This window comes from Patiria miniata, unplaced genomic scaffold (assembly GCF_015706575.1).
Source record: "Patiria miniata isolate m_02_andy unplaced genomic scaffold, ASM1570657v1 HiC_scaffold_1, whole genome shotgun sequence".
NCBI lineage: Eukaryota > Metazoa > Echinodermata > Asteroidea > Valvatida > Asterinidae > Patiria > Patiria miniata.
In genome coordinates, this window is record NW_024037047.1 from 26,464,995 (window position 1) to 26,477,681 (window position 12,687).

The 12,687-nt window shown below is 42.8% G+C and overlaps 2 protein-coding genes across 2 annotated transcripts; both read right to left on the reverse strand.

Annotated features, from left to right (window-relative positions):
- Nucleotides 1–208: 208 nt before the first annotated feature.
- On the reverse strand, nucleotides 209–4,009 carry LOC119726988 (cytochrome P450 2J6-like). Its single transcript, XM_038198852.1, has 3 exons — nucleotides 3,532–4,009; nucleotides 1,915–2,913; nucleotides 209–1,584 (listed from the first exon to the last, which is right to left on the reverse strand). The coding sequence occupies exons 1-3, from the start codon at nucleotides 3,866–3,868 to the stop codon at nucleotides 1,403–1,405; spliced, it is 1,518 nt and encodes a 505-aa protein (XP_038054780.1). The 5' UTR covers nucleotides 3,869–4,009; the 3' UTR covers nucleotides 209–1,402.
- A 4,646-nt stretch (nucleotides 4,010–8,655) lies between these two features.
- Nucleotides 8,656–12,178, reverse strand: LOC119727003 (cytochrome P450 2J6-like). The gene is made up of 3 exons (XM_038198876.1): nucleotides 11,653–12,178; nucleotides 10,133–11,131; nucleotides 8,656–9,758 (listed from the first exon to the last, which is right to left on the reverse strand). The coding sequence occupies exons 1-3, from the start codon at nucleotides 11,987–11,989 to the stop codon at nucleotides 9,577–9,579; spliced, it is 1,518 nt and encodes a 505-aa protein (XP_038054804.1). The 5' UTR covers nucleotides 11,990–12,178; the 3' UTR covers nucleotides 8,656–9,576.
- Between the last annotated feature and the right edge of the window lie 509 nt (nucleotides 12,179–12,687).

The window sequence follows — 12,687 nt, forward strand, 5'->3', positions numbered from 1 at the left end:
GCCTAAAGGAACCTGTAGAGAGTAGACAATGAGAAGAATTTACAGTTTAAGAGGTGGGAGGAAAAGCCCAAAAAATATTTTGGGGGAAACCACGGAATCAGGTTGGGACTGAAAACCCAATCCACATATTGGCCCAGGCGGGATTCGAACTCGGATCACAGCGGTGGAAGGCGAGGAAAATACCACTACTCCAGCCTGATTCCTGATAATTTTAAGCTGTCGATTTCATGATTTTTCCGGTTTAATCTTTAAAAAGAATTTTGAAGCTATGCCATTCTGTCAAATGAAAGAAATCATTTTGAGCTGATTTTTTTTTATTATTATGAGGAAACAAACTGAACAAACCAGATCTTAATTGACATGTAATAAATGTAAGTTGCATAAAACAATAATTAGCGAGTGAATGTATGTACCAGCCCCGATGGAAAAACAGCTGTCAATTAAATTTTGTTTGAGATTTACAGTAGCAGACTTTAAGTCATTTGAATGAATTGAAAGTATTATCTTCAGCATTGGATTATATAAATTATATAATCCTCGTCGAAATTTTCCATGGATATAGTTCTAGTTGGAAAACTAGCATTTGCAACAACAGATTAAGCTGAAATTCGGAATATTCTTAGATGATATAAGTGTTGAACTTCTCGTGAATTAACAACTTGAAGAGATTCCTAGAAATTGTATTTGGGGGAAGTTTTCAAACGATTTCTTCCAGACTTGAAGGTCAGCTTTACCAGTAACCAGAATTGACGTTTCGGGATCGATGACCGAGAATTTTTTCATTGACATTAAATATAACAATGTCGTCTTCCCTTAAAATGTAACATTTCAATCGTACTGAGCATATTTTCTGAGAGACACAACGTTCAAAAGGCCATGTTTTTTTTGGGGTGCATGGATTTAACTACTTTATTATAGCGTCTACGTACGTAATCAGGTTAGCTTTGCCCAGAACACCAGACACTTTGCCTTAGCAACATCATGACTGATATACGACATCGATTTTGCTTCGTCTACAGCAGATCATAAAGTTTTACTTTGAAAATCTGAAAATCATTGTATTGATTCAACGAGATACAAAACTTGATGGGGCAACATTTACGTGGGGAGTAAGGGTGTGCTTGTAAACATAATGCTTTAATTGTATCAATTTAGTACAGTTAAAGAAATTAAAGAAACGCTGACCAAATGAACATCTTAACAGTCTATAAACCGGAAATCTAAGAATTTTACTTGCATACGTAAGGTTATTAAGTCCTACTGGGTGCAAGCGTACCGGTCCCGTTCCATTTTCCAGCTGATTTTCTGTCGTTTATTCCTGCTTATGCTCAATTTTGTTCAAGTGAGGCGTGCATCACCAATGGAACGGACCCGGTACATCCACTTATCAACACAAATCCTATTAGCCACGCGGGACTGCGCACAACTCAAAGGGCTGCGGGGAGTGCGTGAGGCCGCCCTTGCCCTTCAACGTCAGCGGTGGAGAATCTTCGGGTGTCTTGAAGGTGAACTGGTGCATGAAGAAAGCGAAGAAGAGGAAGATCTCCATCTTGGCCAGGTGCTCCCCGATGCAGCTGCGCCTGCCTACAGGTCAGAAATGAAACAGAGAATGTCCGAAGAGAAATAGATGATTTGTTCACATTCATCACTTTTTTTTCGAGCAAATCAGCTGTATGAAAGGTTTTCGAATATTGCAAGTGCACGCGAATCAGAAGTGAAGTTTTAAAAAACCGCTCACTGCTTCACCCTACACTGCTTTATTGATAACCATCCTGATGCGTTCTCGTCAAGCAGAATCCCGTTTGAGTGAATATCACTCATCCTACTTGTTATGCTGCCTAGCGCCCGTTTGCGCTCAAAGAGCCTTTATTTCTGTGTCAAATAGCTGAGTAGAGTGACTAAAGGCTGACTTACCAGTGCTGAACGGTATCAACTCGTCTGCCTTCACAGCCTCGCCGCCTTCGTTCAGAAACCTTTCTGGTTTGAACAGCTCCGGCTCGGGCCAATGCTTGGGATCTTGAAAGATGGTCCACATGTTGGGCAAAACAAAGGTATCCTTGAGGATCAAGTAGCCTCGGAGATAGATATCTGAAGCAGCGGCGTGTGGGACGCCCAAAGGAACGATGTTGGCCAGACGTTGGACCTCCCAGATTACCGCTCGAGTGAAGTTCAGCTCCGGAATATCAGCCATTCTGGGCATGCGGTTGCGACCCACAACGTCGTCGATTTCGGCCTGGACTCGCTTCTGTATGTCAGGGTACACCATCATGTACAGTAATGCCCACTGGATAGTGGTGGCAGTAGTCTCAGAACCAGCTGCAAAGAGACCCATAATAGTACCGACGATGTTACGCTCACTCAGGTGACCGTACTTTGACGCTTTGGGATGTTTCCCATCCGGTAGCATTCTATCTTTATCTCTAGCTAGATTCTGTTGAATTTCCATCAGATACACGTCGGTGAAATCCTTCAAATCGTCAGCGTTGAAAGTTTTGCGATGGGCGTCGACGATATTCCCGATAAAGCAAGTAATTTCGTTGAAATTTGCCAACAGCTCAGCAAAGGGGATAAAGGGCAGATGCCTTAAACTAGGATTGACCATGACAGCGCCTCCCCCACCTGCAAGTTTGGCGTTGCGGCTGAGCAAGTCAAGGAGATACTTAAACTCCTCATCGGTGTACTTGTATCGCTTGCCGAAGATGACGCAGCAGATGACGTTAGCCACAGCGTTGCCGAGGAACGGCTTAGGGTTGAAGGGCTTGCCCCCAAGGGCGGCCATTTCTTTGATTAGTTCCTCGGCCTCGGTGCCTATCTGCTCCTCGAATGAAGACTTGCCGACTCCAAAGCTCCGGAGCACAGTTAGGCAGAATCGACGCATTTCCGCCCAAGCTTCACCGTTAGATGCACCAACCCCTTTTAGAAAATAGTGCAAAATGATATCTTAATGATGAAATTGGGTAAGGGTATCAATCGTAATATCTGGGCTTGTCTGAGCGTTACTTGATGCGTGAATGCCTTGAGATGAAAGACGTTCTACTTTGTTACTAACAAGCACAAAACGAGACATCTGTTCAAAGATGCGTTGACGTTTCAATTAAATTTAGTGCAATTATCAATAAAGGAGTTTACGTTTTGTTCTGCGGAATGAATCTCGTCTTTTAGAGTGTAGGTTTTTCCAGTTATTTTAATGTTTACATCACACAAATTCCCTAGAACAATGTTTTAATTTTGTAGTTCAATTCCCATTTTCGATGTCAAAAGCGGCCAATGGAATTTCATTTGTGTAATGGAAGTGTAAAATAACTGGGAAAACCTATAATCAAATTTCTTTTCACCATACAAAGCTCCCATTCTTGTTCAAACTCAATGAATAAAAAATATTGTTTACTTTACATCGATGTAAATGGACATTTTGCAAATGCATGGAGAGCGGTCAGTGTATGCCGTTTTCGACCTGAATGCATAGTGGCACATTTGTACGGATGTTGCCATTTTCTGCAAAGTAGATGAATCTGCATTGTAATGGCTTACCTTCCAATCCTAAAAATTCAGTGAAAATATTTTTGGGTCTGTCACTGAGCTGCGGATGCTGGAACGCTTCTTTCACCAACGCGTAGTCGTTCAGGACGACAACCGTCTTGTTGAGAAACTTGAAGCGAAATATGGGCCCGTATTTGGCAGCGTACCTATGGAGCTGATGGTGGGGCTCCGAGCCTCGAAACATTCCCCAGACGATGGCGGGTATGGAGCCGAGAAGTGGGAATCCCCAGGGCCCAGGAGGGAGATTCTTAGGCCGGCCAAGCAACCAGCGGAAGACCAGGAGCAAAAGAACGCCCAGCAGAAAGGTGCGAATATCCAGGAAATCCATTACGTGGGGAAGAGTGGCCCTCCAAATAGTACCAGTTAATGTAAAACACCTGTACGTGGAGAGAATTTCAACTGGAGCTTTTTCCCCGAACGTGAAAAAAGCGTGAAGGTCCTGCTCGATCGAGTGTCAGTGTGTTCACGCTAGTCGCGTCACATGAACAACCGACCAACCAGCCTTGTACGAAGTTCGGAATGACGTGGCCTTGTGGGTACACTTCAGTGCATGCATGACGCAGCTTAAAAAAAACTGTAGCCAACAATACCGAGTCTTTGCTTTTGTATTGCCCTTTGCCTTGTGTTGATAACATATTTGACCTTTCACCTTAATTGTAATAGCGCGTATACTTGCAAGTACAGGGCCCAATTTCATAGCGCTGCTTAACAGCGGACTTTGTGCTTAACGAGCCTCCATCTATTTCATAGGGACCGTTAAGCAGTAAGCACAGCAAAAACACACTTAACCCCAGAAGAAAACTTTGCTTAAATCAGTGACGTAACAATAGAATCTCCATGCGCGCGCAACCGTTAGCACGTTCACGGCATGAAATAGTGCTTAAGCAGCAGCATGATTTTCTGCTATAGTAAGCACAACTTTTCTGCTTACTGTTAAGCAGTGCTATGAAATTGGGCCCAGTTGTGTTGAGGGGGATGGATAAACAAACCAGTGCAGGTACCTGGATCACAGCAAGTGTGCCATTGACTGATTTCTCACTGTCGTAATGCAGGGTAACCATTCTTTTGCGTCCTTGGGCTTACTTGCGTTTTGAACAGTGTAGGCCCGGAGCCCGACGCATGCAGGTGCTACGTGGTGAGCAAACAGTCCCTCGAGGCCGTTTACTCAGCACGTTGCTCACCGTGTGCGATGAATTATTGCTGAGTTTTCTGCCTCGCGAGGCCGTTCTTGCCTGTTTGAATTCTTTCACTTCGAGGGGCGAAAATATCACCGTGTGCGGCGAACCTGAGCTACGTGCTGAGCAAATGGCCTCGAATGCCTTTTTGCTCAGCACGTAGCTGCCGTAAGCGGGGGGCTTGAGCCATACGTGCTGAGTTTTAAATGATTAACTAACAAATGAAAGCGCATTGCTCTTGTTTATTAGTCCGTTGATTTATAACCCGAAAAGAGTGCGTTCGATTACTTCCCCCGCGTTTACTCGTGCAAGCGCAACAGCGTTCGATTTACCTCTCACGTGACTTCTCGCGCTTACTCGAGCCTGGCCCAAGTAACCGACTCGCCGAGCCGGTTACTTGGGTAAGTATCCCATAAGGCCATGCAATAAACATGACTGCCAACGTGACGTCCAGCGGGCGCGCCTCAGGCCGTGTCCGAAACGGGCTTCTACAGCTACGGCTACGTCTATTGTCAGCGCGTCCCCGCGTACTTTCAATGGGCGTGGACATAGCTCTAGACAGTTGATTCGGATGCAGTCCGTGTCATGTCAAAGTTCAACTTTTCTTGCGCGAAACCGTACCCGAAGCCGTTCGCTTAGTTAGCACCACAGCGCATGTCGGTCATCACGCGAGGAGCCAGGTGCGAGTAAGCTGGGGAAGTAATCGAATGCACTCAAAATGAAGACAACGCCCGCACGCTTTATAATTATTTGCAAAAAAAATATCTTAAAATTGTGTGTACATGTTACGTGATTTCATTGGCTAGTTAATCTTTTCATTACCGGCACACTCTCACAAAAAGTGGTTCGGCCAGCTTTCTATACAAAACCTCATTGGCTCGTGGTTTTGTGTTTAAACCTTATCAGTCAGCCGATTACGTTCCATTGACTTCGGCAAAACCGCAAGTCCCATCATGAAGAATATGTTAACCGGACCATTTTTTCCAAGAGTGTGTTTCTAATGTTTAACTTAGCAAGGAACTTAGTCTGAATTTACCACCCGTTATCCACGGAGCCCAGTCTCCTGTCTAATGTCTGATTATATCTAAGCATGCGTGACATCATTTCATTCCGAAATCAGGACTAAGATTGGGATTGGTCAATTTCGATGCCATGTTTTGTAATACAACAGCCTATACAAAAAAAAATGCTACTCATCGTGGGCGTTATGTTTACACTCGCGGGGAGCTCGAATTACTCGCGTATAGAAAGCGCCTGCTGATTGGTCAGTTTCTCAAGGTCCTACGCAGTCTAGTTGCATAATTAATTGCCGAATCTCTTTACATATAGACCACGATCGGCTTTGCCAGGGCCAGGGTATATAACATAGACTGCACGGAACTTGCCTTCCGCACACACGGGGAGATTTTCGCGAGGCGAAAGAAATCAAACATGGGAGACATTAGCCTCCCGGTCTCGCGAGGCAGAAAATGCAGCAAAAATTGACCGCACATGGTGAGCTATACGTGCTGAGCAGAAGGCCTCAAGAGACTATTTGCTAAGCACGTAGCTCTCGTGTGCGGCGGGCTTTAAAACCTGAAATGTGGCGGATTAAGGGCAACAAAAATAAGGTTCCGGTTTCTGGTATGCGCGCGCGTCGCCGTAGCCATGCACGTCGGCAAAATGAAAAAGTTTTTTTTTCAATGAAAGATGATGTCTCAAAACCATCAAACTCACTGGTTTGACTGGAATCCTGCTGCTGCAAAATTTTAACGTGTTTTTAGATGGGGTTATGATCGAGAATAAGCTTTATGTGGCCTCTCTGGACCCCCATATATTTGCACTAAGTTTAGTCGGGCACCATTTTGCAGTCATCCGTCGACATTTGAAGCAAAAAAAAAACAGGTAAAAAAAAACACTTTTTGGGCAAGCTCCATACCAGAAACCGGAAACTTTTTTTGGGGGGCCTAAAGGGAAAAAGCTCATTCGTTAGGGAAAAGAAGACTAGTACTCACTTAATTCCTAAGAGTGAAAATTCACTCCATTCGAGTGAAGATTCACTCTCACAGTCGGAAACTAGGGACTAGACGTTTTAGAGTAAAATTCCTTCAATCAAAACTATCGAGTTTTTACTCGACTTCGACTAAAGTGGTTCTTTTTTTACACCTTTTCAATCTAAAATGAGAGTAATTTTCAATCCAATACGTCTAGTCCCTAATTTTTACTCTTTGGAATTTAGAGAGTTAAGATTGTTTGATGTCTAATTTCCAAACAGTTAAACTAGAAACCGGACGATTTGGATTAGAACTTAAATCGCAGTGCTAGATTGAGTAACTTTGAGGAATAATCACTTCAGTGGAACTCGAGTGCAAATCGAATGCATTTTGCGCTGTCATAAATTAAAAAGTTATATGTATATGCCTTTTTGTCATAGGTTATTAAGAAAAAGGAAAGAATTGTCTATATTTTTAGCGATGGTCGAAAAGTTGGACAACATGTTCACCCGTAAGTAAGCCTGTATGTTGGACCGTTGAGCTTGACCTTCCACATACAAACACAGACTAAAACTTGAATCATGTCTATATGTTATTTACAGTGCCTGCACCTACCTAAACAAGTTGTGTCAATCACTGACTTCAATTCATTGATAACAATGTTGATTTTCCGTGGTACACAATAAGAGTTTATAATAGATAAAGTGAATACAAATATTTACACCAGAGACAATTTCTTAAATAGCAAATGCACTAGCTCTGTAAAAAAAAACTGGGGCAAAGTTGTCGCTCGTTTCTAGCAAGATCCACCATCTAAGAAATTCAACAACTGATTCACCTCTGTCCAAGTTCTGAATGACGATATTTGTTATTTTTAACTCTTAATTCTTGCAAATTCTTGTCCCAGAGCACACGCTACTAAATTTTGTTGGGCTGGGTACCGTACTCACTCTTGCACGATCCCACGTTTAAGGTAATGGGCGGAGGTTAAAGTGAAGGAAAAAAAATAAACATTTCATAGCCTGGGAGGTAATTCACAATTAGGGATTTCTACGAGCTATTTATTTGTCCAACTGGTAGCTTTGTTGAACGGTTTGTAAAGGTACAATGAGCCACAATTACATTTTGTAACTTTTTGAAGCGTTTTTTTTAACTGCTACTTTTTTTCGTACATTCTAAATGCAAAAAAAAAACCGAACTAAATATAACATCTGCCCCTCGAATTAAAAATTAAACAAGAATCTAAGTGATTGAAAAAAAATCAATTTGATTAAAATAGTATCAAGACTCGTTTGTACATAATGTCAAGGTCGTAAGAAAGATTTCATATTTATACCGGCTTTTTTTAAATGTAAGAAATCCATCTCGAGCTTTAACATTATAATGAAAGAAACAAACCTCGCTTAGCAGATCTTAATTAAAATGAAATAAATGTTATTTGCATAACGCGATAATTAACCATTGAATCTATGTACAAGTCTCAATGAAAAACAAAGCTGTCCATTAACTTTTTTGTAATTTAAAGTAATAGACTTTAGGTCATTTGAATGGTTTGAAAGTATTATCTACAAAATAGGATTAAAAAATAAGTTCCTTTTAGAAGTGTCTTACTCTGAAGATAAACCTCAACGTGGGCTGTTTTGTCTCCAAAAAACATAATGCCTACATCTACTTACAATTGAGCAAAGTTGATGAAATTAAAGAAAAGCTGACCAAACGAACATCCTAACAGTCTATAAAACAGGAAATCAAAGAATGTTACTTCTACACGGTGACCCCCCAAACATGCAACTCTAAAACATTTTGCATTCTAAAAAAAACAAATGGGTATCAGATTAAAGCTGAGCACTTTTCTCTTTCGTAAAAAGACAAGATCATGAAAATAGCACTTTGGGTTTGCCAAAAAAAAAAAGCCAAAAATGTAAAAGAAGTCATTTTTCTTCCTGTACACAAGCAGTTGCGCACCCAAGGGGGGGGGGGGGGAGCCCTCGGGGGCTTGAGGCCCAAAGAGGTTGTACATTTCTTTTTGTGGTATTTTTATTTTTTAATCACGCAATTTGACCACGGTGATATGTGTGTGACCTATTTTGGAGTAGTAAAATAGGGGTGTAATTCCGCCCTCCTCCCAAAAAAAACCCATTTTTTTTCTGAGGCCAACAATTTTGGGCAAGATTTTTTGAAAAAAAAAAATTAACTTCTACAAAATTTGAAGAAAAAAATGTTTGCCACCCCAGCAAACTCCTGGGTGCACCACTATAGACAAGTACTTTAAAACAGTGGAACATTTTACTGTAAGCCAACTGTTCAATTGTGCAATTTATTTAGTATTTTGACATAATTATTTATGATGCTGAAAGGGTTTCAAATATAGACTAGAAAGGATGAGATACCTGTTCAGGTGGATCATAAACGGTATTACCATCAAATCCATTTGTACTCTTGTCATGATATGTGCCATGTTTTTTTGCACAAATAGGTGCAGTGAAAATCCTTTCCTGTGGTAATGTTTTGTGTAGCCTACATGATGAAAATGGACTACTTTTACATAATTGGCATTTTCTCAGCAACCCAAAGTGCTATTTCAATGATTGTTTTCAATACTTGAACGAAAAAGCTCTCAGCTTTAATCTGATACCCAAACCATAAAAATCCACTGATCCTTTTTCTTAAGGCAAATGTTTTAGGGTTGCATTTGTTTTGGGTCACCCTGTTTATGTTTGGCTATAAACATTTCAGACTGTTACTGGCTGCAAGTATATCTGTCCCGTTCCATTTTTCTTTAGCTGTTTTTCTTTCTTTTATTCCTACTCATGCTTACATTTTATCAAGTGAGGCGTGCATCACCAATGGAACAGAACCGGTACATCCATTTATCAACAAAAATGCTATTAGCCACGCGGGACTGCGCACAACTCATAGGGCAGCGGGGCGTGCGTGAGGCCGCCCCTGCCCTTCAACGTCAGCGGTGGAGAATCTTCGGGTTTCTTGAAGGTGAACTGGTGCATGAAGAAAGCGAAGAAGAGGAAGATCTCCATCTTGGCCAGGTGCTCCCCGATGCAGCTGCGCCTGCCTACAGGTCAGAAATGAAACAGAGAATGTCCGAGGAGAAGTTGATGATTTGTTCACATTCATCACTTCTTTCGAGCAAATTAGCTGTGTGAAATGTTTTTGAATATTGCAAGTGCATGTGAATCAGTAGCGAAGGATTAAAAAACGCTCACTGCTTCACGCCGCTACTTAATCGATAACCATCCTGTTAAATTCAAGTCAAGCAGAATCGAGTCGCACTGATCCACCAGGGTAAACATATGAACTGTGCACTTGGACAAATCCTGTTGGATCATCACTCATCCTAGTAGTCATGCTGCTTAGCGCCTCTTTAAGCTCAAGGAGCCTATATTCCTTCGTCAAATAGCAGAATAGATGGAATATAGGCTGACTTACCAGTGCTGAACGGTATCAACTCGTTTGCCTTCACAGCCTCGCCGCCTCCGTTCAGAAACCTTTCTGGTTTGAACTGCTCCGGCTCGGGCCAATGTTTGGGATCTTGAAAGATGGTCCACATGTTGGGCAAAACCAAGGTATCCTTGGGGATCAAGTAGCCTTGGAGATAGATATCCGAAGCAGCGGAGTGTGGGACGCCCAAAGGAACGATGTTGGCCAGACGTTGGACCTCCCAGGTTACCGCTCGAGTGAAGTGTAGCTCCGGAATATCGGCCATTCTAGGCATGCGGTTGCGACCCACAACGTCGTCGATTTCGGCCTGGACTCGCTTCTGTATGTCAGGGTACACCATCATGTACAGTAATGCCCACTGGAGAGTAGTGGCGGTAGTCTCAGAACCAGCCCCGAAGAGACCCACAATAGTACCGACGATGTTACGCTCACTCAGGTGACGGTATTTCGAATTTTTGACATGTTTCCTATCCGGCAGCATTCCATCTTTATCTCTAGCTAGATTCTGTTGAATTTCCTTCAGATACACGTCCGTGAGATCCTTCAAATCGTCTGCGTCGAAATTTTTGCGATGGGCGTCGATGAATTTCCCGATGAAGCCAAAAATTTCTGTAAAATTAGCCAACAGGGCAGGAAAGGGGCTAAGAGGTAGAAACCGTAAGCCAGGAAGGAAACCAATTAAGCCTCCCCCGCCCGAGAGCTGGGCGTTTTGAGTGAGTAAATCAAGGAGATACTTAAACTCCTCGTCGTTGTACTCGTAGCGCTTGCCGAAGATGACGCAGCAGATGACGTTAGCCACAGCGTTGCCAATGAACGATTTGGGGTTGAAGGGCTTGCCCCCGAAGGCGGCCATTTCTTTCATGAGTTCCTCGGCCTCGGTGCCTATCTTCTCCTCAAATGAAGTCTTGCCGACCCCGAAGCTCCGGAGAACAGTTAGGCAGAACCGACGCATTTCTACCCAAGGTTCGCCGTTAGATACAACAACAGCTATATTAGAAAATAGGAAGAATGAAGGAAATACTTCAAGGATAAAAATAGAGTAAGGGTATCAGTCATTATGATCCTAACATTTGAGCTTATTAAAGCGTTGCTGCAGGTGCAATTTTGAGATGAAAGAAGTTCAACTTTGTTGAAGAAAATACTTCAAGGATAAAAATAGAGTAAGGGTATCAGTCATTATGATCCTAACATTTGAGCTTATCTGAGCGTTGCTGCAGGTGCAATTTTGAGACTAAAACAACTTAGTGCAATGAAACACAAAGAAATACCTGAAGTTGAATACAATAATTTCGTCTGTTAATGTTATAACGTTTTCCACCATACAAAACTTCAAATCATGTTAAAGCTAGTCAGTGAATTGTTGTCTTGACGATGGTGCAAAGTGACATGTTAAGCAATTGAGGATGGCCTGGTTTGTGCCCATTTTTTTTTATCTTAATGATGTTCAGTAGAATTTTTTCGCCATTACCATTATTTGCAATATAGATGAATCTGCCTTACGGGCTTACCATCCACTTTCAAAACATCAGTTAGGATATTTTTGGGTCTGTCGCTGAGCTGCGGATGCTGGAAAGCTTCTTTCACCAACGTGTAGTCGTTCAGGACGACAACCGTCTTGTTGAGAATCTTGAAGCAAAATATGGGCCCGTATTTGGCGGCGTACCTATGGAACTGATGGTGGGGCTCCGAGCCTCGAAACATTCCCCAGACGATGGCAGGTATGGAGCCGAGAAGTGGGAATCCCCAGGGCCCAGGAGGGAGATTCTTAGGCCGGCCGAGCAGCCAGCGGAGAACCAGGAGCAAAAGTACGCCCAGCAGAAAGGTGCGAAGGTCCAGCAAATCCATTTCGTGAGAAAGAGTGGCACTCCAAATTGTATCAGTTCATGCAATACACCTGTAAGTGGAGCGAATTCTAACAGACCGGAGGCTTTTTGCCGTACGTGAATGGAGCGTAAACGACCTGCTGAATCGAATGCCAGTGTTCACACTGGTCGCGCCCGTAGAGGAACAATCAGCCTTGTACGAAGTTCGGAATTTGTGTGAAGTACGTTGCATGCATGACACAGATTAAAACGATTGCCCTGGGTCAATGTAAGCAACAATACCGAGTCTTTGCCTTTGACCTGTCACCTAATTACAATAGCGCGCGTAGTTGCAAATACAGTTATGTTGACAGAAAAAAAACCAAAAAAAAACATGTGCAGGTGCCTGGATAACGCAGGGTAACCATTCTTTTTCGTCCTTGGGCCTACTTGCGTTTTGAAAAGTGTAGGCCTTAAGCCCGCCGCACACAAGAGCTACGTGCTGAGCAAAAAAAGCCGTTTTCTCAGCACGTAGCTTACCGTGTGCGGTGAATTACTGCTACGTTTTTTGCTTAACGAGGCCGTGAGGCCAATTACTATCCTGGCGGCACCCACAGAGGAACAGCCAACCTGGTTCGAAGTTCGGAATATGTGTTTGAACTACCTTGCGTGCTAGACACAGCTTCAAAAAAATGGGTTGCCCTGTGTCAAAGTAAACATCAATGCCAAGTCTTATTTGCC